Consider the following 27,155-nt stretch of genomic DNA (forward strand, 5'->3'; position numbering starts at 1 on the left):
TCTATATGCAAAGCATAATTCAAACTTAGAAGTAAACTCACCCATCTTTATTTAAAGTGCTTTGGAAATAGTCAGCTTGGTCATTGCATAAGTTCTTCTATTCTGCTGAATTTAGAGGACTGTTATTAGTTTTCTGTTTTATTATGATGTGGTACAGGACCACAGTATCCTGTAGTGCCAGAAGCACTTTTGTCTTCATCCTGTAAAGTTAATTTATTTTGAACTTAATGGTCTTCAGACAGGCGTAGGGGGGACAGTATAGTTCTGCCTGTATTCCTCAAAAGCAGAGTCAGTTCTATCCAATTAACTTTTGGTGACTGCAGGGTAGACAGAAACTGGGATAAAACAGGAGCAGTTTTGTATCAGAGGGGTGTTGTGCTTGTAAAATTTTTTTTAAAAAATGAAGATAAGTTATATTTCCTTAAGGTACTGTGCATTGATCTTTCATCAAGGCAGTTTTTCCTGTGATTTAATTGCTGCTTGAAAAAACAAAACCAAAAAAGTCCCCAACACCCTCCTAGAAAACAATACCTTTATTAATCTATTAAATGTCCTCCTAGTATGCTACTTATGCATTAAACTGCTTTACCAATAAGTTAATTTCATGTTTAAATTTTGTCGTCCCCTCTTCCCCTATTCTTTGTTCCACTCTCTTTAATCTGCCCATTTATTTTCCTGTTGGTGTGATGACAGGAGCAGCAGTTTGTGCTTCATCCACATGAAGTTCAGAATTGTGTATTGAGCATGATATTCTGTGGGTCCATGTGAACTTCAGTCACAGTCTGTGCAGCAGATAATATTGAACAATTAATCTTTGTACTCTAGCTCAGCCAGAAATTTTTTCTGTTAGGGTAGCATGTGATTTTAATGTTAAAAACCATATTTGCTTCTTCAGTGTTAGTAATGTAAAATATGTTTGAGAATAGCACTGACTCTAATTCAGCACTTTTCTTTTGAATGGGCAGACCATTCTGAACCTACTTCTGAACTCACCAGCACATCAGCAATGAGGACAGTGTCACAAACTGCAGCTGTGGCATCCTGTAGACTGCAGGAGCTCTCCGAACAATTGGAGGGCAAATTTAATAAGAATTCCTGTGAACTGTTTCCTGTTGGAGAGACCAAAGCACAAACAACTGAGGATGTCCTTGATAATTCCAGCAAAACAATGTCAATTAAGGAAAGGTACTTAAATTTCACTTTTTTCAAATTATCTCTATAAAAACTGTTATTAAACTGATGGTATAAAAAGAAGCTTTAAACCTGTTTCTGTGAAAGCTAAGCAGTGATTATTAGGCTTTATTAGATGTCAAATACTAACAGCAGTAACATGCAGCTAATCTGCCTGCCATGCTTATAAAGCAGATGGTGGTGGATGAGAATTACTGTTCAAGAGAACGTGTTAATCTGATTTTGAGAGAGTCACCTGAATAATCAATAAGTAGTTCAGAAAATGAAAGTTGTAAAAATATATGCTCTAGTTACATTTATATTGATATACTCAATATACTTCCCCAGGTTCTGCTTTCAGTTACAACAGGTATAATGGGATTTCTTTTCTTAATAGCTAGTTTTTTGTTCATATATGGGAGTAGTCTCTCTTACATAAGCCGACTAGAGGGAGTTAGGGATAGACTGTGATGGTTCCCTCCATTTCAGAAATACATGTTTGCCATTTTGACTTCTGAGCAACTACTGTAGGGGTAATAATTGGACAGGTTTGTGGGAGCATTAGAAATATTTTTTCCAACCCAGGATCATTCTGATCTGAAACAAAATAAGCTTTTGCAAACAGGGGTTCATGGTTAGAGCTCCAATAGCTGCTGTAGTACTTGTAATTCTAATTTAGTTAAAACTTTGAGAGTATAAACTCAGCCACAAACTGTAAAAGGATCTGGTACCAGTCCAGTGGGTAAAATTACAGTTATTGATCCAGGCTGACAAATAGGCCTGTTTTTACTTGGCAGAACCAGTAAATAAAAATCGCTGCTTGATTAAACTTTGTGTAAAAGTATTCACACACTTCATGAGATAGCTGTGATATTAGGAACTCCAAACCATTTTTTTTAAACATGATTCCAAAGCATACTACTTAAATTCATGTATTTCTAGGATGTGTGTGAGTCGTCCTCGTTTATAGAGCATCCCGACTCCCTGTTATACCCTTAACCTAAAGATGGGATGCAGGGGCAGCTACAACAGCTGTGCAGTCTTAGTCCCCCTTCTGAAGGATATACTTACCTTTTTCACTGTACAGTAGTTGTTTTGTTCAAAGCAGCCGTCATCCCTCCTGTCCCCCTTCTGTAAATATGTCAACTGTCTGAGCAGATAAGTTTAAGACCAGTAACTTCTGGTTTGTAGGAGGTAAATGATCTGCCTTTGCTGATCCTCGTGGGGAAAAAGAGGTTGGAGGGAAGGGAAGCTCCAAGTATTAACAGCTATTTCAGTCCTAAATTTAACGCTTAAGTTGAGTTGATCTCTAGAGGAACTGATGTTAAAGACTGTCAGTCACACTTGCAATCTGGAATTGCTTTTGTTAGGCCTCCGAGTCTGGTTAGTCAGTCCCAAAGCTGACAGAAGAAAATACCCTCTGGCTGGTCAGGAAGTTGTATATTCTGATTCCACAAATGTCTGTAAATGGCAGACCTGGTATCAAAATGTTTTAGCCTTCCAAAATACCACAGTAGTCTACTTCTTGTCCCAGAATTAAAAAAATACAACCAGTCACTTTCCTTTGCTTGGCTATAGCTGATGCCAAGTACTCATAAACCTCAAAGAACATTTCTGCTAAAGACTAACTATTACGCTTTGGATTTTCTTTTTTTCCTTTTATATTCACTAACTTCATCTTCCTATCCAGTGGATTTTTCTGGCTGTATCAGGCATTCTTTCACCTTATGGAAGAACAGCTTTTCCACAGATGTAATGATATTTGGGCAGGATGCGTGCATGCTGGTCTGGATGAAAGTGATTTTTCACAAAGACTTCACTGAACTAATATTATCCTTGTGGAATGTGTGCATACCTGGCATTTTCAGAATTAACTACGTTATATGGAAGAACAGAAATCGTGATTTTTTTTTTTTTTTTTTCAAGGAAGAAAAGATACCTATCCTTCTTTCTTCTGCAGACATGTAACTTGGAGGTGAGAGGGAGCAAAAACTCATATTTTTGAGTAGTTTTGGCTGTGTTTTGTTTTAGGCAGCCAGGGCCAATCCACCAATGTGTTGTATATGAGTGGCGGAAACCTTTTTTCAATTGTCTTGCCTTCAAGAAGAGGAATGTCTTGGAGGACTTCAAATGGAGCATCTGTTGCATGTCTTTGTGCGTTTATGCACCTGTCTCTCTGCATTTATGGAGACCAAAGTTGCTAGAAGGCCACCCTGTCAACTCTGCTTTAGAAGTCAGCTGCATGACATGATTACCATCTGAAAAAACTACACATAACTCTAATTTCTGGTGGACATCTTACCATCATTCATTCCTTCTCAGGAAGAGTCCAATCTAAACTTAATTTTCATCATTTTATTGATGTATGGATGCCAGAGCAAGACTTTCTTAGAGGGTACTAGTCCCCACTGTAGTGAATTTATGCACTCTTTAACAGGCTTTGTTTTTGTAGCTATTATTTCATATTGGCCTCCAGGATCTATGATTTAGCTGAAAAGAACTGGTCAAGTGCAGCCAACGGAGTATGTGTGAAAGCCAAGCCCTGTGTCCAGTTTAATCTGTCTCAAGGATAACACTAGTAGCTAAGATACTAAAATATTGCCACAGAAGAAAGATGTGTCATTTTTTGCCAGGACTTCTGCCAAGGCCTTTCACAGAAAGCTCCTTGTTTAGGCAAAACCATTGTTCAAATCTTGTTTCTATATTCCTTCAGTATTAATCCAACATTTTGCCTTCAGCTGTGAAAGCTTTTGCTTTGAACCCATCCTGACGCCACTGGGATGATGATCATTCTAACTTGATGGCAGATATTCCAGCTCAGTAGCAGGTAAAAGGACACAGAGCAAGCTGTCAGAGATGGGCAGATAAATAAAAAGCTTTTTTTCTTTCAAGAAAAGAGTAAAACTGGTTTTTTTTCAGTTTGGAAAAGGAACTTTTGGCGGCAAAAGCAGTACGAATAGAACTGTGAAAGTCAATAATGAATAAATATTCATTATTTATCTGAAGCGGAAAACTACAGATATGCAATGAAAGCAGTAGGTAGCAGGCCTTAAATAAATCCAAGGGTTACACCCAATAATTGCCTTATTTTTGCAGACTTTCCAAAAAATCAACTGCAGTCTACTTTGGGTTAAGCTACTGAGCTGGTGGGCTTGCTTGTGTGAACCAATTCAGAAGTTCTTTCATCTTTATTCATACAAAAGGGTGCCCTCCAATTGTTACTGAGTCAGGGCAGTCTGAGTTTATTGCGGTTTCCATCATTTGAAACAAATGGGTTGCTTCAGGTTTTACATAGCAGTGAAGTTTTCAATGGCATACGTATTTCTTTAAGTGGTGATTTCATTGCTCAAAACAGACAAACGTGTGTTCTCACTCTAGGAACAAGTTGTTTCATTACGTATACAAGTGAAGAGTGGAGGGCTAGTATGAATCTATCCTTATGACAGGGGAGAAAACAAAGTCTCCAGAGATACAGAAGCATTCTTAGAATTACATATTTTCTCTTCCTGATCAACCAAATTGTCTGAGGCAAAAGTCTAGGGCAAATACCCCACAGTAATGTCAGGTTAAAAAAAAAAAAAGGGATTTTTTTCCCCTGCCTGCTATGCTGAGCAGCTATAGATATTTTAAAAACAAACCCATCTTAGGCCAAAAATGCCGTCCAGCTTCAATTATTACTGATCATTTCTAAGCAAAGCTGACCTGAGAGAACATAACTACTGAAGATCATTTCAACTACATGGTAGCAATTCAGTCCCATCTTGATCTCCTCCACAGCTTCACACATGCATGGATGCACTCCAGAAGATTAGTTCTGGGCAGTGAAATCTTGTATACATTCTGGAAACAATGACCATGGCCTCAGCTCCTTATTGTGAGTCCTTTTTTACCCGTACTCATCCTGTGCTGCGAGGTATGAAGCAACCAGGCAATGTGAAGCCTGCCAGCACTGCCTGCCTGGGCAGGAAGAGAGGAAATAACTGCTTTCTTGAATACTAACTTTCTTACTGCCATTGTATTCTGTGGATTTACTGTTTTCTGCATTCTCAGTTTTTCTCAGATGACTGCCTTAGGACCAGTTTGTCATCCTTGAATAGGTCAGTAGGATGGTTGCAGCCCCTGGATTTTTATAGGAAGTAGCTGCCTTGAAATTTGGCTTGTGGCTAGACCTATTCGGTCCTACCCCTTCCTTCTTCTCAGAGTTTCAGGACAAGACTTACTGTGAGGGTAACAGTAATCACATACCTAAAAAGGAATCTCCGTATCTTGTGGTCAAAATAGGTTGCCAACACTTTAACTATAGAACCTGTTCAAATGTTAAGAGGGTTAAGGGTTTTGTATAATACTTACTGAAATTATCTAGATTAAAGAAAGTTATGTAGTAAAACTTAATTCAAGTAAAGAAAAAATAAATTAGTGGACTGATGCAACTGTTGCACAAGTACTGCAGACATACGTTTTATGGAGTGCTAAGAATGATCTCTGAAAGGTAGAAAATTCATACAGATATTGATTTCCGAGGAAGGTCAGCTGAAGATCATGCCTGTGTAGACCTTATATTCCTAACTGACTTCCCCTACTCCCACAACTAATCACCTCAAGGTTTGTATGGACAAATAGGTTCTAATTCTAGCAAAATAAATCTACATGCTGTCCCCACCAGAGCCAGTCAATGTCCCTTTGTGCTATATTCAGAATTTTGTTCAAGGTTGGGAAGTAGCACTTTAAAAGATCCTATTTTCCTGAGATTAATGGTAATCTACATTTTAAATATAAGACATCCTTTAAACAAGTTGAAACTTGCAGATAGATTTCACAGCTGTATTATTACAGTTAGCACCACGTTACTAGTGAACTGTCACTACTGGTTTGTGTCACAGCAATGCCCGACCTAAGCAAGGAAGAGACTAAGTGATCCCTAGGAGTCTGACAGTAACCTCAGTCACTGGAGTTGTAGCAAAAGTAGTAACCGCAGAGTTGTCATCTGATGTGCCTAATGAGACCTAATTGGTGGGTGACTGCTGAATAGACCTGGCTCTTCGGGGGTTTTAAAGAAAGTGATATTTTAAAATCTTTTTTTAACAAGTACAGGAAAGACCAAAGGTAGGATTCATCTTATTAACTTTGGACATCTACAGTGTAAGCATCTGTAGCTGAGCCAGTCACTTTTTGTGCCTTATCAGCAGAAGGGAGGGAAAAAAACAGTGATTAATCTAATCTATTTATATGTTTACTTTAGGATGATCTGTGCTGTATCTTGGTCTCCCTTGACTGTACTGGCAATTTCCACTGACTATTCAAATTAACTGGGGTGCCTGTCTCAGATCTAGATGTCTGTGTTTTGACAGATGATTCCCATTCAACACAATCAGTAAAGGCTTAGTGTTTGTTTCTGAGCTTTGGATATGTGTACAAAATGTAAATACCTATGGGTAATGTTAGAAAACTTAATTTCAAATTCTCTTGAATGCAGCATTACTGAAATAATAAGAGTAGCTTTTGAGGATAATGGGAACTACAGTGTTTAAAACTACCTGTTGGCATGGCTTTTCTTCTAGGTTGGCGTTGCTGAAGAAGAGTGGTGAAGAAGATTGGAAGAGCAGGCTCAACAAAAAGCAGGAGTATGCAAAAGTGTCTGTCACTGATCGTAGTGGGCAGATTCAAGAAGTTGAGCAGCTGTTGAAGAAGGTAACTCTGTCCTTGTTTGGAAAAAACATCTTGCTTGAAATGCTTCAGCTTTTTGAAGATGCATCCAATTAGACAGGCATGCCTAATATTAGCTATGAGCTCCTGCTATTCCTCTTGTTGTCAGGCTTATTTAAAAAAATATTCTCCCAACATGAGAGCTCTTTAAACAAGAATGTCTTTGCTGTCTTGGGACATATAATATTGGTTTACAGTGTCTTTACATCAGCAAATTATGAACCAATAAGTGGGCCTGTAAGGCTTCTTGAACGTTTACAGGTATAATGATTTAAGCTGGTTTTCCGCCCAATGAAGTTGGCTTAAGACTTTAAGTTTGGGTGTTTGTTTTAGTATGGTTGAGCTTGTAAAAATTCCTAAAGCTTTATTGTCTCTGTGCATATACTTTTTTTTGAGCAGTGATTTTGGATCCTAGAAAAACTGAGGAAGTGCAGGTACCAGAGCATTCATGAGCCATTTGACTTTTGGTTATCTTGCATGATCTTTGGTGTTTGTGGATAGCCAAAACCATCTGGTCAAGGTTTTTATGTCTTGTCAGTGTTAGTGAATAGAGTGGAAGATGGTTAGAAAGGTGTAGAGGAAAGGTAGGTCCACATTATTAACATATTCTGGCTATGTCTATACATGAGTAAGTTATGTTGCCCAGCAGGAGTGGATCTGTAAAGCAGAACAATTAGTGATAAGGACCTATTATCCATGCCATACTTACTTATTTTGCTTCAGGCTAAATTTAGTCTGTTCCTGTGGCCTGACTGCCCTTAGCAGCCGTGGTGGTGTATGGGAATTCAGGAGTGTGCTTCAGGGCTTGGTTTCCTCCAAAAGTCTGTGTGTTCTGCAATGTGAACCAAAGCACAGAAGGTGGGGATGACTGGGAGATTTGCTTCAAAATGGATTGCTGGTTCAAACTACAGGACTGATGTAGACTTGCTTCCCCTCTGAGTCTAGTATTTTGAAAATGACAGTGTTAGATAAAACAGGCTGTTTCAAAAGCCTTTAGTTTTTGAAGGAGTATTTTCACAGAGGAGAAGTGAAGATAAAATTTTTGTTATAAATTTTTACTAGTGGGGACAGTAATCTTAGGATCCAATTATTTAGTTGTGAAAATGCTGCTTCTGACAAAGTCTCCTGTTCCATTCATATAAACAAGGGGTTGTTACACAGTTTGTCATAACTGAGGATAAATCTGTGCCTGAATATGTGACTCATCAATGGTTGTGTGGTAATGGGACAGAAAAAAGAAAACTGATTTTTGCAGTTTGGTTTATGGGTTTTGTTTTGGTTTTGCCCTTTGAACTTGCTCAAAAATCCAGTTGCTAGTTTGAAAGATGTCTTAAAGCAAAAATAGTTTCAGCGAGGAAAGCGAAATTGCGGTCACATTTTTAACAGGCTAGTCTCCAAAATGACAACTGTTGAGATCAGATAACACATGTACTTCAGCTAAAAACAATGGGGTTGAGAAAAAGCTTTAAGCAGCTGCCAAGATTTAGGCAGAGACAAAACCTTTGTTCTCCCTTCTTGCTCCCAGCACCCGTATCCTCCCTGCTGTGTTACCATGTGCAGCAACTTCACTCAGCATAGCACAAGTTAAGCTTTTAAAGCAAGTAAGAGAGCATGAAGTGCTTGAAGGGTACAAGCTTTGAAGTGACAATGCTAACAGTGGGAGTTTCTGTGACACTCGGTCACCCACTCCGTTGGTTCATGGTAGCTCTTGGCTATTTAGAGCCCAAGTCAAAGGATTTGCATGTCTGCCAGTGGGTGAAGTCTTGGATGTATAAGAAAAAATGTTACTTATTAGATACACAACTCCCTGAACTGTACTGATATTTGTGATGCTGATTCATTATGTTATACATGATAGATAATGTAAAGCTTCACTAAGTTGACCACACTGCTTAAAACACATCGTGTCAGCTGCCCTTCAATTTGGGAATGCTATTATCAATAACTAATCACTGTGAGGGCTATTATCGTTTGAGGGCCATGAAGCAGTGTGCCACCTGAAGTCTCTATTTGTAGAAGAGCTTTGAAACTACGATGAGCTTTGAAACTACGATGTATTTAAGAATCTTAGTTCTTTCTATTGCTGGATTGCAATAAAAATGCAGGAATTGTATTGATTACTGTGTTTTGAGCTAGTTTAAAATACAATTTCCAGACATGGCAGCAAGAGTGTGTAAACTTCTGTCATGTCCTTCTGGTTCAAAATAATGCCTGAAGGTTTTAGTTGCAGTATGTCACTCCTGTTAATGTAGTCAGGCACCTTTTTAGGTTTTCTTTTGTGTCTGTGTCTCTCTTAAGAGGTTATCTAGCTTTCTCTGGAGATTTGATTATTGAAGCATAGCTGTATAAAATAGAAGTTGTTAGAGTACATTTAGATTTCTTATAAACAACAGAAGTTGAAAGAGTCATGCTTTTAATAAAATAGTTACGTTAAATAATGGTGTTTGATTGCTTCAGTCAAAATGATTCTGCACAGTTGTCTGCAAGGTGAGATAGTTCTCCAAATATGTTATAGTCATTTATATGTAGGCTAAACTGTAGAAAACCCATAAAATTCATGGAAAAGCTGACAGAGCAACCTCAAATGGGGAGAAAAGGGACTCAGGAATTAACTCAAGGAGATACAGATGAGGGTGGAAGTTGAGATTTACTTGGAGGTCCAGCATCTGTTTTGATGATTGCTGCACATAGGAGGAAAATTTGTTGGAAGCTGTGAGACTGCTTAAATAATTTATATGTACAGTAAAACATACTTGGACAACTCAAAGAATAGTTCTAACATCAGGGGAACAACAGTACACTGAGGAATGTCTTACTAGAAAAAAATCCCTTTTATTTGGGAAAAATTCTTTGGATTTAGTGTATTTGTGTTCATCATATTAGGCTGGATTGAAGACTTTCAGTTCATTGGTTGTTTTTTTCTTGGGTAGAAAAATTAACTGACTTTAAAATCTTTCCTTAGTATCAAAATAGCAAGATCTATGGGAATGAAAATTCCTATTTCATAGTCAGCCATTTTTAAGAGAGTCCCTGATTAATGTGATTACCAGCTGCATTGCAGTCACATTAAAACAGTGAATGACATTTGAAATGCACTCAATTCTTACAGCAAGTTCAAATTGCAGCTCAGCACCGGTGCTAAAGGCTAAGGCTGAACAGACAATTCAGTATTACTGGGAGATGAAGTGTGTAAAAATCTGAAAGGGGATAAGCTCTTAAAAAGTGACCTTTAGGCAAAATATTAGTCTCTTGCTGTGGTAATAGTTTTATCCATTTCTTATATGTCATCCACCAAGTGCTCGTATCCAGTTCTAATCAAAGCTGAAACTCTAATGATTAGGCTTCATTTTGAGCCACTCTGACAAGCTGCATGTGCCCATATTCTCTGCGATGTTCCACATTTGCTTTAACCTACAGAAAGGAAGAAGAATTATAGATGATAAAGCCGTGTCTAATCAGCTTTGGGTAAGCCCAGCTCTGAGGCAGGGGTTATTTGTAGACTTTGTATAGAATGGTGAACTCACCTTTGCTGAGTGGTATGGGCTTAGCAATTCCTTCCAGATGGCTTTTGAGTATTCCAGTTTTAGTAAGCATTCTTTGCTTTCATCCAGAAAATAGACGGCTTGTTATTTAGCAGGGCCTGACTAAATTTGCAGCAGAATTATTCACAATGTGGTTGATGTGGTTCATCAATTTAATGGTGCATGAAAACAGACATAAAAATTACCAGCATATGAAAAGTGTATCTTCTGGCTGTGCTGTTTCATTCTGTGTTGAGTTGTAGTGGTATTGTTACTAACGTGTTGAATTCCTGCATGAAATGGCTTTGGTAAACATGCTGCTGTATTATAACAACATTTTTGATCTCTGGCTTTCCAATAGGGAAAACATTTCTAGAATATTAAAAGATTCAGATTTACTTCATTTTAGGAAATTAGGGGAAGATGAGTTATCTCCCCCATCTCCATTTCTGATAGACTGGTTCTTTTCTAATTCCTTTGCTTTGCTTCTGTCCTTGTCATAGGAACCTGTATATGCTTCTACTTACTCTCCCGTTTTACCTGCTCTCCATAAATTTCATCCTTTTGTACCTATTAATCAGGTGAGCAAAAGTCTGCACAATTTAAATGCTCAAGAATTTCAAGTAAGCACATTTTGCCATAATACTATGTTTCTTTAAAGCAGCAATTACTAGGCTGGTTAATCAGTTAAGAGGATTATTACTTTCCTATGTAAAAAAAAAAATGTCAATGTGCTGTGTGTATATTCTTCAGTATACATTCTGATAGTGTTTCTCTTATGGTTGCTTTTCTAAAAATTCTGTATCTGTTAGACTATATAGGTGAGAAAGTAAATAAAGGAGACATTATTGTATTCATTATAACACTGAAAACTTCCAAGTTGTTAAAAAGGGTATATATAAAAGGAGCAATATATAACTGCACAGCATTTACTTTAGAATAAAATGCTGTGTACCCTGACTTCTCTGCAAATAACGCACATATACAATGTAAGACACAAAATCATCTAAGTTAATGACTGTAAAAATGTGCTTTTATTCAGAGGTGACTTTCTTATAGTGTTTTTCCCTAGTCCCTGTCTAAAGGATTTTTGCCTTGGTGTATTCTGCTTCTATTCTCTGACTACCCCATCTTCCTGCTTCTCTCTCTCTTCCTTTAAGGTCTGTAGTACTAGTTTGAAACAATCAAGCTCTCTGGTTTCTGAGGAACGTCATCCTTGGAGATGGAAGGTGAAATGCTGTATAAATTTCCTATTTAATTATTGGAGGGAGGAGTAAGACAGAAAATTACATTCAGATCTAAGATGCACATTCGCAAAGCAACTTCTGGCAACAGAGTTAACTTTGTGTTTACTTGGGAACAGAGTTCTGCTGCTGTTCCAGTAAATGTTAGAGAAGCTTCCTGTGAAGTGTTCCTCAAAATTATGTCCATTCCTCTGCAATTCTATCATAAACAATTTGAAGAACTTACTTAGGAAAATTAATAGATAATGAGAAATACAAACTTTCTTCAGCTAAAGCTACATAACAAAGTTGTCTTTGAACAGAAGTAGAATACTGGCTCTTGATCTGAGTGAACAGTACCAGTTTCACATGATCAGAGGTAAAAAAACACAAATGCAGGGGCAGGCAAAGAAACCAGCTGAATCAAAACACAAGAAAACAAGGAAAGTTCACTGGAAGGTCTCAACAAATCTATGCAAATCTAATTCTACTTTATTGCTCCTCCTTGTCCCTTGCCTCCCAGCTCAGATCTGTGGTTGTAGTACTACAGCCACTACAAGGAATCTATTAGGTTCTTCATTCCCACACAAAATACACTGTGTCACATCGGGGAGCATTCTGACCAGCATGTGAGGTGGCAGTGAATCCAAGGGGCAGATATCCACTGCTAGAACAGAGGATGATGATTATGGCAGAGGCTACTAGAGCTACGATAAAAATTTTGACTACTGCCATTTACCATATCCACACTCACTTTCATAGCTGGCTTTGAGGATGATCTTTTACTCTGAATTTTTTTAATTAAAAATTAAACTTTGGGCTAGTAATTTGAAATGTGTGTTTGTTACCTCTTCTTTGTAAGCTCTGGATCTAATATAGCTTTATTACTGTTGACTTCAGATAACCAATTCATGTTGTTGTCACAGAGTTCACCAGCTCTATGTATCTAGGAGATAAATATATAGTCTAACCTAAGGTAATATCCCTCCAGCAGTGAGAGGGGATCCTTCACATCCCATCTATCTTAAAAGGGGAGCCCCCAAAAAGTGGTCATCTTTTCATTGACTGTGGTAAACTACATCCTGCCTTCTTAGAAAGCTACTTCCTTCTAGCATTAGTGTCAAGCTAGCAAGGTGCGCAGCGGCAGCAACGGTAAGTCCTGCAACTGGGCGCTAGATTGGGGTAGAAAAGGGGGTTTCATGTGCCAGGGAACCTGATAAAGAGCCCAGTGGTGTCCTCGCGCCAAAACCAACCGGCTGCTCTCACGAACGAGGCAGACGGAGCTTGGGTGCTGCTGGGGCAATGGTGGGAGATTTAAACAGGCCCCTAGGGAACGTGAGCAACGAACAGGATGGGCGGACAGGGTTTGCACAGCAGTTTGCGCAGGCAGGGCGAATTAGGCAGCTGGCAAGCTCTCTTCGCGGTCTACCCTCTCCCGGAAAAGGCTTAGCCATGGTCTCTGCTCAGAGAAGAGCTATTGCCAGAAGGCGTGTGGCGATGCAGACAGAACTTCCACTAAAACATGCAGCCACTCAGGTCTCTGGCTGCAGGGAGTGCCAGAGCCTTGCTCCAGTCATGGAGGGCTCCCGAGACAGGACCTGCGTGAGGTGTGAGCAGGTGGAGGATCTGCTCAGCATGCTGGCAGAGCTAAAAGAAGTTGTTGCAAGACTGAGGAGCATCAGGGAATGCAAGAGGGAGATAGACTGACTGGTGGAGCCACTCCCTACCATCCCTGAGATGAGTGCACCAGATAGAAGCATCAAGAGCCACCAGGCAGAGGGAGGGGACCCAAGAGATGGAAGATGGATGCAGATCCCTGCTCGGCGCAGTAGGCAAATCCTCTCCTGGCCAACTTTGCCCCCGCAGGTGCTCTTACATGATAGGTATGAGGCTCTGGAACCCGAGGGCCAGGAGGACAAAGATACAGACAGTGGTCCACCCCAGGAGTTGACTAGAGGGAACCAGTCAGCCCCATGCATTACAACAGCCACTGGTAAGAAAAAAAGAAGGGTAATTGTCGTAGGCGACTGCCTTCTGAGGGGAACAGAGGGCCTGATATGCTGACTGGACCCATCCCATAGGGAAGTGTGCTGCGTCCCTGGGGCAAGGATAAGAGACATTACCAGGAGGCTCCCTAGGCTAGTAAAATGATCCCATTGTTATCTGCTAGTGGTTGTTCAGGTCAGCAGTGATGAGGTAGCTGAGAGAGGTGCAAAGACAATCAAAAGGGACTTTAGTGAACTGGGGCGATTACTTGAAGGATCAGGAGCGCAGGTAGTGTTCTCCTCCATCCCATTGGTAGCCAGGAGACATACAGAAAGGAACAGGAAGTCCCATCTCATTAACACATGGCTCAGGCTGGTGCCAGCAGTGGAATTTTGTTTTTTTGAATCATGGGGCAGTTTACATGGCACCAGGCCTGCTGGAGACAGATGGGGTTCACCTGTCACAGAGAGGGAAATGGATTCTGGCTCAGGAGTTAGCAGGCCTCATTGAGAGCGCTTTAAACTACATATGAAGGGGGAAGGGGATAAAACCAGGCTTGCTAGGGATGAGCCTAAGGGTGGCATGCCTGTGTTGGAGATGAGATCCATAGATCAACTAAAGTGCATTTATACCAATGCACGCAGCATGGGCAGTAAACAGGAGGAGCTGGAAAACTGGGAAACTATGATGTGGTTGCCATCACGGAAACATGGTGGGATGACTCACACAGCTGGAGTGCTGCAATGGATGGCTATAAGCTCTTTAGGAGGGACAGGCAAGGAAGGAGAGGTGGAGGAGTAGCCTTGTATGTTAGTGTTTTGACTGTCTAGAACTCAACAACGGTAATGATAAGGTTGAGTGCTTATGGGTAAGGATCAGGGGGAAGGCCAATAAGGCAGACATCCTGGTGGGAGTCTGTTATAGACTACCCAACCAGGATGAAGAGACAGATGAAGTACTCTACAAGCAGTTGGCTGAAGTCTCACAATCTCTAGCCCTTGTTCTTGTGGGAGACTTCAACTTACCATATATCTGCTGGAAATACAACACAGCAGAGAGAAAAGCAGTCTTGGAGGTTCCTGGAGTGTGTGGGAGATAACTTCCTGACGCAGCTGGTAAGCGAGCCAACCAGGGGAGGTGCCTGCTGGACCTGCTGTTTACGAACAGAGAAGGCCTTGTGGGTGATGTGGTGGTTGGAGGCTGTCTTGGGCTCAGCGACCATGACATGATAGAGTTCTCGATTCTTGGAGAAGCAAGGAAGACGTTCAGCAAAACCGCTATCCTGAACTTCAGAAGGGCAGATTTTGGATTGTTAAGGAGTCTGGTTAACAGAGTCCCTCGGGAGGCAGTCCTGAAGGGCAAAGGAGTGCAGGAAGGCTGGATGTTATTAAAGAAGGAAGTCTCAAAGGCGCAGGAGCAGGCCGTCTCCATGTGGCGTAAGTTGAGCAGGTGGGGGAGAAGACCGGCTTGGCTGAATAGTGAGCTTTGGCTGGAACTCAAGAAAAAAAGGAGAGCTTACCGCCTTTGGAAGAAGGGGCAGGTGACTCAGGAGGACTACAAGGATGTTGTGAGGTTATGCAGGGAAAAGATTAGGAAGGCGAAGGCCCAGCTGGCACTTAAACTGGCCACCACTGTTAAAGATAACAAAAAATGTTTTTATAAATACATCAGTGACAAAAGAAAGGCCAGGGAGAATCTCCCTCCTTTGTTGGATGTGGAAGGTAACCTTGCCACAAAAGATGAGGAGAACTTAATGATGAGGTACTTAATGCTTTCTTTGCCTCAGTCTTTAATAGTCAGACTGGTCATCCTCAGGGTTGTCAGGCCCCTGTGCTGGGAAATGGAGATAGTATGCAGAATGAAGTCCCAGTTGTTGAAGAGGTGGCAGTCACTGACCTGCTCCTTCACCTGGTTGTTCACAAGTCCATGGGGCCGGACGGGATCCACCCGAGGGTACTGAGGGAGCGGGCAGAGGAGCTCACCAAGCCACTCTCCATCATTTATCAGGAGTCCTGGTCAACCGGGGAGGTCCCAGATGACTGGAAACTGTCAAATGTGATGCCCCTCTACAAGAAGGGTCGGAAGGAGGATCTGGGGAACTACAGGCCTGTCAGCCTGACCTCGGTGCCGGGAAAGGTCATGGAGCAGATCATCTTGAATGCCATTATGCAGCACATGCAGGACAACCAGGGGATCGGGCTCAGCCAGCATGGGTTTATGAAAGGGAGGTCCTGCGTCACTAACCTGGTCTCCTTCTATGATAAGGTGACCCACTTAGTGGATGAGGGAAAGGCTGTGGACATTGTCTACTTGGACTTTAGTAAGGCCTTTGACACTGTCTCCCACAGCATTCCCCTGGAGAAGCTGGCTGCTCACGGCTTGGACAAGTGCACTCTGCGCTGGGTTAAAAACTGGCTGGGCAGCCGAGCCCAGAGAGTGGTGGTGAATGGAGTCAAATCCAGTTGGCGGCCAGTCACGAGTGGTGTTCCCCAGGGCTCAGTGTTGGGGCCAGTCCTGTTCAATATCTTCATTGATGATCTGGATGAGGGGATTGAGTGCAGCCTCAGTAAGTTTGCAGATGACACCAAGCTGGGTGGAAGTGTCGATCTGCTGGAGGGCAGGAAGGCCCTACAGAGGGACCTGGACAGGCTGGATCGTTGGGTCGGAGCCAACAGCATGAGATTCAACAAGGCCAAGTGCCGGGTCCTGCACTTGGGTCACAACAACCCTATGCAACGCTACAGGCTTGGGGGGGAGTGGCTGGAGAGCTGCCTGGAGGAAAAGGACCTGGGGGTGTTGGTTGACAGCCGGCTGAACATGAGCCAACAGTGTGCTCAGTTCGGCAAGAAGGCCAACAGCATCCTGGCTTGTATCAGGAATAGTGTGACCAGCATGAGCAGGGCAATGATTGTGCCTCTGTACTCAGCACTGGTGAGGCCGCACCTCAAGTACTGTGTTCAGTTTTGGGCCCCTCACAACAAGAAGGACATCGAGGTGCTGGAGCATGTGCAAAGAAGGGCAACAAAGCTGGTGAAGGGTCTGGAGAGCAAGTTTTATGAGGAGCGGCTGAAGGAATTGGGGTTGTTTAGTCTGGAGAAGAGGAGGCTGAGGGAAGGTCTTATCGCTCTCTACAACTACCTGAAAGGAGATTGTAGCGAGGCGGGGGTCAGTCTCTTCTCCCAAGTAACAAGCAGCAGGAAGAGAGGAAATGGCCTCAAGCTGCTCCAGGGGAAGTTTAGGTTGGATATTAGGAAAAACTTCACTGAAAGGGTTGTCAAACATTGGAACCGGCTGCCCAGGGAGGTGGTTGAGTCTCCATCCCTGGAGGTGTTTAAAAGAAGGGTAGATGTGGTGCTTGAGGATATGGTTTAGTGGTGGACTTGGCAATGATAGGTTAGTGGTTGGACTCGATGATCTTAAGGGTCTTTTCCAACCTTAATGATGCTATGATTCTAAGCTGCATAGAGATTTGTTTGGTTTTTTTTCTGGCACAATTAATCATTTTGTTTGCACCAAACAGGAGTTGAGTATGTTTTATTTTGCTGAAACAACTTTTCAACAGGAAGATCTGCATTTGCATTTGAGTTTCTGAGTCTTCTCCTTATAACAAGACCCATACAAAGTTGTAGAGGAAAACAGTGCAGAAGCTTTTCTATACTTGTTGGAGTCGTCTTGTGCTTTTTTGTTTGTTTGTTTGTTCTAGGAGCCTAAACCAGAGAAGTTACTTGTGTTAAAAAGCAAATAGATACTTTTTGGCTTCTTTTATGTAACATTGGTTTTAAATGGATTCCCCATTTGAAAAATACATTTTTAAAAAATGTTCATTCTTTGTTTGGTCTCCCCCAGGTAAGGGCAGTCTTGATTTTCAACATAGAAAACCATTAATACTCTTATTTCTTGCATCAAAAACCAAACCAAAACAAAACCCCAAACAACAAACCAGGATACTAACAGACCACTCTTAGTTGTGTTCTTGTGACCTAAAGGGGATGCTTCTTGGACTGGAAAATTGTAGGGTATAAAATGGAGCATTGCCTGGATGTAGGCCCTTCCTTAGTGTGAACTGACACTGCAAAAGCAGTAGAGTGCCTGTGCATACCCTCAAGAAATGTGTTGCAGTGCTAGAAAAGACCAGTACCATCATCCAACCTAGCAAAGCAGTGGGAGAAAAGTAATCCCTGTTTCTTAACTGTTCTGGCATTGAGTCTATAACTCCTTTTGAGATCTTTAGAATAAAGAGTGTGTATTTTTCTAAAACTGTCAAGATACAGAAAACTCACTGCAATATTAGGTCATTTTTCATGTGTAATTACTCTTGCTGGATAAAACTTTAACTCTTAATCCTCTCTTCAGTAAAAATAAATATTAATCTCATTTAATACAAGGTAGATTTTTTCAAATCTTGAAAAAATATTTTAACCCTTTCCTGAAACCTTTCAAAATTATCAGCATCCTAGATAGAAGTGCAGGGGCTAGAAATGCATGAGCCGTTGCAGTACAGATTATCTGTTCAGAACAACTGTTCCATTGAAATTTTTCTCATCTCTTTCTGGCTTCCTAGTTGGCTGATTTTTGCTTGTTTCCATTTTCAAATAATGTTTCTTTTGGAAGCCTCATGTACCAGATTTTCCTGATAACCTTTTTTAACCCATCTGTGTGATTGTCGTCTTTATCTTCATCACGTTTCTGTATGTTGGTGTCATCCCGAGGGTCTTCTCAGCAGAACTGTATCTTTTTTCCACATGCATGAAAACATTTTTATCAAAGTTGGGATGAATCAGATCACTGCATGGCTCTTTTCTGTTTAGAAATAGTTTTTCACTCATTTAACTAGTTTGCAGCCTGTGCACTGCACTGATATATTTATATTGCTCAAAAAAACCTCAGAATGTCACCTGTGATTAAGTCAAAAATATATTAAAGAAATCAGAGGTAACTGTGTTAACATATTTAATCATACTTGATCTCATCAAACTTACAATTTTGATTAAACCTGTTTTCCATAATGCCATGTGGAATGGCATTAATTACGCGCCTGTGCTTGATTGTCTTACAGCAGTCTTCCCATGAGTGTGTGGAACAACACACAGCTTGTGTGGCCTGTACCTACATGCTTTAGTTCTTTTACTTCTAAATATTGTCCCCCTCTGAGCTTTTATCAGTCCTATACACTTTCCCATTTTCAAAGGCGTTTTTAAAAATCACTCCTTGTGTTTGGGACATCTCCTATTCCAGTTATTTCATGTTGGATGCCAATTCATCTGATCCTTCTTCTCTTTTACTTCATTTTAGGAATTTATCATTTGTCTGAAACAAAAGATGTCAGTGAACATATGGATGCATTTTTCATGACAAATTAGGATACTTCATTGAATGTTACGGCCTTTTTTGTTTAATGGGAAAATAGCATCAGAGCTGTTGTCTTCCTAAGCTTTTATTTATTCCTGATACACTAAAATAACTCTTGTTTTGGCTTTTTATTGGGGTCTTCAGCTCACTTTATCAAAATGTCACAACTACAAATTTGAGCTTTATTCTTTTCATATCTTAATTTTTTCTTCTTTCTTGGAAATAAAATTTACATTTAAAAGCTTGTCGAGTTTTACCTTTCTTGCCATATTTTCTCCCAACCGGAATGTGCTCTGACCAGCTCATCCCCCCTTAATTGCTGTCACTTGACAATTGTGAAGGCTTTCTAAACTATACCCAATTACCAAGTGTAATTGTTCTGAGATTTCTTTTGGAATTGTGTTGGGTCATATTAGTTAGTTTTCCAACTATAGAAAATTATTTCGTCTAAGCATCATATATACTTCTGTTTTTCACCAGGACTGTTACAGCAAATTAAATGGGTTAGGGGTTGCTTGGTGTCTATTCAGCTTATCTTTGTGGTTTGTTAGTTGATTTTTTTTTTTAGTTAATTTGTTTATTAATAGAGGAAGGTGGGAGTCTTCATGCATTAGGAAGAGATCCAATATGGAATTGCTCTGAGTTTTGTAACATACACATCCAGTCTGATCTATTCTTTATTTAGGAACTCCAAGGCTGTTTTGTCCATTGCAGCAGATTGAAATCTTCCATTTGGGGAAAAGAAAAAAAAAAAAGTTTGTTTCCACTGCTAGACAGCTACTTACTCTCTTTTGCCCTTTGACAAGGCTCCAGAATTACTCGTGACCTTTCTTACAATTTACATGTGTAGTGATTAATACATATGCATTCCAGGTCTGTATCTTCATAGTTTCCAGTAGCTCTGCAGACTTTGGAGCTTCAGGTACTTGCTGGAGACAAAATTTAAAATTGAACCCCCTGTCACTTAAAAAAAAAATAAAAATAATACATATGAAAGAATCCATATGATGCTACTTGTTCCTGCCTCTCCCTCACTTCCCCTTGTAATGTCATCAAAGTCAGCATCCTCACTAAGTTAAAAGTATTTGTTTTGTGTATGAAATTTCACTTGTGGTTTCACTAGGTATAGATTAATTTCCTGCCAAGATCTCCTTTATGTTGCCGTGGGGATTTTTTTTTCTACCAACTGTTCATCCTAGAGGTGCCTGTGCTTCAGACATTGGAAGGGGTTGAGACTGGGGCAAGTGCACAGAGGTTACTTCCAGTGTTCTTATTTAAAGCATTCAGATGCTTTTACAGAAGAGGAAGCAATATTGAATAGACTTGCATCTTGTTATTTCTGTTTAATGTTACAGAGTTCTAAGGAAAAATCAGAGTTTAAAAAAACTATCATGACTTGCAGTCACAGTGTCTGGCTGCCCAGCTATCTTTCCTAATAAATCAAGAGCAAGCATTACTGCAGAAGGACGCAGAGGCACATGGAACCAGAGGAAGGACTGGAGGGCTCTCATGTCCTAGTCCTTGTACAAGCCACCTCTTGGCTTGCCTTTACTCTTCTGGCTGATGGATATTGTTCTGGTAAATGCTGAAAGCTATGAAAACTCTTATTTCAGTGTGTCCTCTGCAGTCACAAGAGTTTTTATATAGAGTGACTGATTTATTTAGTCTGTTTGATTTTAAGAAAAGAAATAAATAAGAATATCTGGGTTTATAGCTCTTCCTTGTATCCTGAAATGGAGAAGAGTGTTTATGTTCACAAGTTTTTGGGTCCTTTTTCATTTCCCCTCTCTGTTTGTATGAGCTAGAGCTATGATAAAACTTTAGATTTTCATGTGTTTTTTCAATTCTAGCAGCTAGGTTCTGAAGAAAAATACTAAATGGCTCACAACTTGGAAGTAATTCTAGAGCTGACAGTCCTATGCATTAAAAATACTTTCATACTTGATTTCTGTGCAGTATAATCCGTGAAAAGTTGCTACTTTCTTAAGATAAGTGCATTGAAGCAATATTTCTTTGGCCTGACCTACCTACAGCAGAGTATGTAAATTCAGTTTCTTTCCTATTTAATGTACCATCATCAATCCTTTGTGTTAGGAGGTCACTAAGATACTTAGTGCTCCTAGCTGCTTCTAATCACTCAAGCTGTTGGCTGCTACCCTCTAAAGCAAGCAAGGAAAGCTGAGGGTGACCTAAAAAAAAAAAAAGACTATCACAGTCATTGGAAAAAAACTCAGTAGAGCAAGCTGACGTAGGAACTAGAGTGAGCAGCCTCTGGAGAGAGAAGGCTGCTAATTCTGCCTGGAGAACTGAGTTACTGTAAAAGAGTGATTCAGAAATCACAAACACAAGTTACACTCCTTCACTGTTATTCCCTGTGCCACCTGCAGATTTGCACACTTGAAAACATCTGCTGAAAGTCACTTTAGCGATCTCACTAGTGTTAGCAAGTCATGCTTCAAAAGAACAAGGTCCAGAAAATTACATCATATGCAGAGTAAATGGTTTGGTTTGGTTTGCTTAGAGGGATGCTGTTTGCCTTGGCTGGTAGTTTCAAGAAAAGGTCAAAGAGCATAGACCAAAACCTTACCTTCACAGTATAATGGGGCAGCAAGACAGGGAAGCTTCTCAGGGTCAGGGTCACTAAGCTGTGTCTGTGACTGTCCTTGTAGCTTGTTCTCCTGTTCTATTCCCTCTATAGCTAGCAGTCAAAATGTTCAGCCGGTCCTTTGCTATATCATGGTCAGTTTATCTATTTTTTTAAACATCTCTTTCTCTTTTCCCCTAAAAAAGCAGAGAATGGCAGATAACCAGGAGAGTCAGATGACCATTGAAGAAAGGAAACACCTGATTACAGCTCGAGAAGAAGCCTGGAAGTCCAAGGGTAAAGGAGCCGCCAATGACTCCACACAGTTCACTGTAGCTGGCCGAATGGTAAAAAAAGGTCAGTGATGAAATGATTCTAATATAAATAAGCCACTGCATATTTGTCTAGTCAAAATAAAGTCAAGCTAAAGCAATGCAGAAACAGTATCCATGTTTAGCAAGGGGAGGACTGTTTGTCTTCAACTGAATATCATGTCATGAGGCCGTTCACTCTAGCTTCTTGTGGCTGTTGATATTGATCCATTTTGTTTTGCCCTGTTGCACTGCCATTTGGCTACCACCAGACAGAGCCCAGTAGTAACTCATCACTTGAACAGTCATATGTTTAATTTTTCTTTCTCATACAACTCAGAGGGCACAGCTGGATTATTCTTATTTATTCTTCCTTTGAAAAGGCAGGTGCACTGTCTAGAGAAAAGTTGCGAAAACTAGTCGGTGCTATTTCTGGCACTTCCCCTGCTCCTAGGATCACTGGGAATATTTAGCAAACACGTGTTATTTTTATGGATGCTGTTTTGGACAACAACTTGAAGCATTGTCTTTGGCTGAAGGAATCACTGAACAGATTTCTGCATAGAACCAGGGAGCAGAAATGACAAGGGAGCAACGCTGACTTTTTTGGGATCTCTTGAATTCAGTCACTGTTTCCAGATGCAGCCATTCTTCTGAAGTGGACAGGAGTCTGTGAAGGCTGTACTTGGTAGAAATACAGCTGTTCATGCAATGTGCCTGGGAAGATGATACCTCTGGGAAGAAGGCACCTAAACTGATCTCTTGTGGTTAATAAATACTAAATTTTGTTTTGTTGCAAGAACTTGGTTATTAAACACAACGACTATGAACCTTGAGTTCAATGACAACCACCAAAAAAACCCCACCATTGTGTGGTGAGGGTAGTATTGCAAGAGGGAGTAACTCCATTTGTAATTCAAGGCACATTCTGTTGGCAGATAAACAGATACATGGTATTAGGAATTACATCTATTAGTAATATATTTTAGCTGCTGCTTACATTGGTTTGCTACTAGAAATGCCAGTAGTCAGTGTTTAAAGGCTAACCTATTTTGGAGGGTCACCAAGAAAAAGTGTTCAGTTGTCCACAGACTGCTTTCTGAGACTTTTTTTTTTTCCCCCCCAAATAGATTGGTCTTTGAAAAGGAATAGAAGGTGGTAGAATTTGCTTTTCTTAATGGGAAAAGAAAAATACCTTGAAAGGATCTCTTTAGGTGCTGTGATCATTCTTTTGGAGAAGCAAGATAATCCAGTGACAGTGGCATCAATAAAAGTAGCCCAAGTGGGATTTTATTCAGATGTGTGCTATTTTTGTTGCCTAAAAGAATAAATTATCATGATGAGTTTTTAATTTAAGAGATGATGAGAAAGCAATGCAAAATTACATCCTTGTTATATGCATGTGCACAGATGCTGTATTTTAATTGCTTCTTATGGCTGAAATTTTTTCAGTCCTAACTGGAATGTGATCCTTTACTAACACCTGAAGCAGTTATCAATGTGGTCTTGTGGATTAAGTCCTGGGAATGCTGCTTAAGAGCTGTGTCCTCTCAAGTACATCCTGATGAAGGCTTTACCAGTTGACTTAAAACCTGCGGGAGTTCTGAGTCTCTTAGGTAACAGGGGAAAAATGTTTTTGTGGAAAAGCTACTCGATTACACTCTAAATCTGTCTTGGTGTTTGACAGTTATGACTCATGAGGAGCTGCAATAAAGATATTGGAAACGTGGTTAGTATATATTCTCCCAGCACAGCATCAGTTTAATCTGATAAAAATAACTAAAGGCTTAAATTATGTGGCTCAGTAATTAATAAACTGTGGCTAAGTGGAAAATAGATATTAGAGGGAAGTTTAAATGCCAGTTTCCATGTTTACTGAAAGTCTAGGCAACAAGAAGTAATAGATGCAATTCTTTGCTAGTACGCTTTTTTACCTAATAAAAAACATGAAACCTATATACTGCCACTTCTTTTACTGGAGCAACATAGATTCACGTGAAAACAAAATATAGAACAAAAAAATCATCTTGTTTTATCCACTGAGTCCAGAATGTATTCATGATAGTTACTGAAAAGGAGAGAGGAGAGTACAACAAAAGGAGGGATTAGTACTTGATATGGTAGGGACTCTGACTTCCATTTCTACTTCCAATTCCACATGTTTGTAAAAACACAGCAGGGCCCAAGAATTACTGCTTAATCAGGGACAGCATTCACAGGTCAGATGCATCTTGCGATGTGTATTAATAGAGATGGGATTAAAAAAGGGGGGTGAGAGGGTGGTGGTGAAGGTGCCAAGCAAGATTTTGGTAGTTTCCCTGCTAAGCATATCTTTTTGTTCAAAACAGTTGCATGTTTTTAAAATGTGGCTTGTGGTAGAACTAGAGTCCAAGTAGTAGACCAAGTGAATTGCTGCTACCTTGAAAACAAGCAAAATGACTGTATTAAAGAGAAAGCATGTATCTTGTGATAGCTTGCTTACAGACACTTGGGAACAAAGCTTTGTTCTTGTGAATGGCACAGTTCCTGAGGCTCCTGTTCATTTAAGGAACAGGCAGGGGAGCATACTCTGCCATCCCTAATACAACAGTTGTGGAGGCTGGGGAAGTATGAGGGACTGGCGGAAGTGGCCAGGCTTGCCTGCTCTGTCTAAATAGCTTCCCCTGTCATCATTGTTGGAAACATGGGCTGACCCAGGTCTGCATTTCCTGTTCTGTGTTCTTACGCAGGCCTGGCTTCTCCAAGTGCACTAACACCAGTAGCATCACCTTTCAGCAACCGGCAGAAGTCTACCACTCCAGTTACAAAGCCCTTGGAAGGTAAGGAATCAAAATGGCTGAAATATGTTCAGGCGTTTTTACTTCCTGTCAATTAACAAGTTTTACTTTCTTGTTTGGTTAGAAATTGAAGCCAGGCCTGATATGCAATTGGAATCAGATATGAAACTTGACAAGTTGGAGTCGTTCTTGGGAAGACTGAATAACAAAGGTTGGTAGAGTTACCAAAGGTGGCAATGTATACATCCACTCTCCAACTTCAGTATATTGCTTGAAGTACCTCTTAGTTAAAGTATTTGGTAACAGATACTGAATATTTCTTTTTTCAGACTGCACTTACACAGTTTGTTTTTGTGCTTCAGTCTTTGCTAAATTTTAACAAAAAAGCCTTATGCTATTATATTACAAATGTACAATAGAATAAATCACAAATGCTAAAATAATTTTCTTCTTTCTCTACACACAGTGTACACATTCTTCTTGAGAGCCAGATTTCTTAAAAACCACACAGCCAGTCTGAACTGTTTTGCCATATACAGTGAAACAGCTTTAAATATATTTCAGTCTTTTTAAAATCAAAATAAGACACTAACCTGCTACCAAGCACAATTCATTCACCTTCATGCTTTTTTGAAAACTGACTCTCTGTAGCAGCTCATACAGTTTCCTTGTACAGCTTCTAGGCTACTTATGAAGCCGTCTAGAGTTCTCTGGTGTTTCCATCTCATATGTCTGTCCTCCATTTGTAAGACAAAAATCCTTTTGTTTATGATATTTGACACTACAAGTTACAAACGTATTCACATTTCAGCAGAGGAGGCACTAGTGTAGGATAATGATTGTGCCATACTCACTAGTCTGAAGTAGTGACTTTTCCACTTCTAGATCTTTTCAAAGGGAAGGAATTATGCGCTCAAAGGCAAGATGGCAAGATGGAATATACAAGACCATAAAACAGTTATATCATCCTACCAAAACAACTCATGGTGCCTAACTTTTTATTCAGCCATATTTCCCAACCATTTTGTAATAAAGATTGTTGCATATGAGTATCAGTTACACTGCATTTTTATCATTCTTCTCCAACAGACTTTTCTACCATCTTTTCTTCAAATTCCATCAATTTATTAAAAAAAAAAGGGGGGGGGGGGCAAAAAACCACCACCCCAAAAAATCCCCACTCCAACAATTACCAAATGAGCCACGTTTACCTGTTCTAGAGTTAGAAACTCTAGTATGTTTATTTATTGGGTGAGGTGTTTTTTCCCTGCAGTTGCTGGGATGCAAGAGACAGTGCTGACAGTTACAGGAAAATCTGTGAAAGAGGTGATGAAGCTGGATGATGATGAAACATTTTCCAAATTTTATCGCCATGTGGATTTCCCTTCCTCCTCAGTGCCTTTGGATCTTGATGAGGACTTTGATGCCATCTTTGATCCTTATGCACCAAAGTAAGAACAGTGGGGTTGGGTTTGGGGTTTTTTTGGTTTTTATTCCATTGTTACGAATACAGACATAGGGGCAGTTGTCAAAATATTAAGCTTTATGTCATCTTGTGGATATTTTAGTACTGGCCATGTCTGTTTCTTCTTCACATTTCTGAAATCACTCTTCTTCCTGAATCAAGGAACTGATCCTGATTTCCTAAAAAAAGTCACACCCAAAACCAAAGCAAATCTCTTGTCATTAGATGATTCTGACTAGGAAAATTAACAGATGATTATAAACACTGCTTGTTTTTCAGATTAATATCTTCTGTAGCAGAGCACAAACGTGCAGTTAGGCCTACGCGTAGAGTCCAGTCCTCAAGAAACCCCCTGAAAATGCTGGCAGCAAGAGAAGATATTCTTCATGAATATACTGAACAAAGACTGAATGTCGCCTTCATGGAGTCAAAGCGAATGAAAGTAGAAAAAAGTAAGCTAGCAGGATGATTTGTACAAGACACTATCTTGCTCTTTTAATTAAAAACAAAGCAAAACAAAAAATCGCAAGACATAAACCCCAACTGAAGGAATGGAACATATTCTCTGAGAGGCAAAAAATTGATTGAGGTATAAGGTTGAATGTAGACTGTCTAGGAGGTCTGGAGAAAAGGGGGTGTGTGACTTGCTCAGGCAAAGCTACCTACAGCTGCCTCCTGTGCATAGGTGTAATTATTTATTTTGAGCAGTGTTACCGTGTGAAGAGAGAGTGCCACTGTGCCTGCAGGGTGAGGACAGGAGATCGAGGAAAGCAGACCTAGCGTTAACTTATGCTGGGGGGCAGAGCTGGCAAGAATAGATAAACTTTTGTTCAGGTACATTGGCCTCAATTTTAGTTCCTAGTTTTTTCTCAGAAATTGGAATTAGCCTTCTTCACTCCAAAAGATTAATTTCCATAAAGGACCACTGCTCTGTGGCATGGCTTTGTGTTTTACTCGTGACGTTGCTTTTTCCTGACAACCTGACGCACAGCAAGAGACATTATTGTAAAATTTATTCAAAGGTTTGTCAAGCCACTTTTACCATTTTGAGTACAAGTTTTCCTTC

At 40.2% G+C, this 27,155-nt stretch overlaps 1 protein-coding gene across 6 annotated transcripts in view; it reads left to right on the plus strand.

The window, feature by feature from the left end:
• Positions 1-27,155, plus strand: part of SVIL (supervillin) — a 148,332-nt gene that overhangs the window by 104,183 nt on the left and 16,994 nt on the right. For 3 of the 6 annotated variants that reach the window (XM_064444899.1, XM_064444898.1, XM_064444897.1), the window contains 9 exons: positions 966-1,185; positions 6,729-6,858; positions 10,898-10,975; positions 11,555-11,623; positions 21,743-21,893; positions 24,577-24,666; positions 24,749-24,835; positions 25,898-26,075; positions 26,369-26,541. In XM_064444899.1, the coding sequence (XP_064300969.1) occupies positions 966-1,185; positions 6,729-6,858; positions 10,898-10,975; positions 11,555-11,623; positions 21,743-21,893; positions 24,577-24,666; positions 24,749-24,835; positions 25,898-26,075; positions 26,369-26,541 (1,176 nt within the window). The remainder of the gene's footprint in view (positions 1-965; positions 1,186-6,728; positions 6,859-10,897; positions 10,976-11,554; positions 11,624-21,742; positions 21,894-24,576; positions 24,667-24,748; positions 24,836-25,897; positions 26,076-26,368; positions 26,542-27,155) is intronic. The other 3 variants (XM_064444901.1, XM_064444900.1, XM_064444902.1) reach the window with 3 other exon arrangements.

The sequence above is a fragment of the Phalacrocorax carbo genome, chromosome 2 (genome assembly GCF_963921805.1).
Source record: "Phalacrocorax carbo chromosome 2, bPhaCar2.1, whole genome shotgun sequence".
NCBI lineage: Eukaryota > Metazoa > Chordata > Aves > Suliformes > Phalacrocoracidae > Phalacrocorax > Phalacrocorax carbo.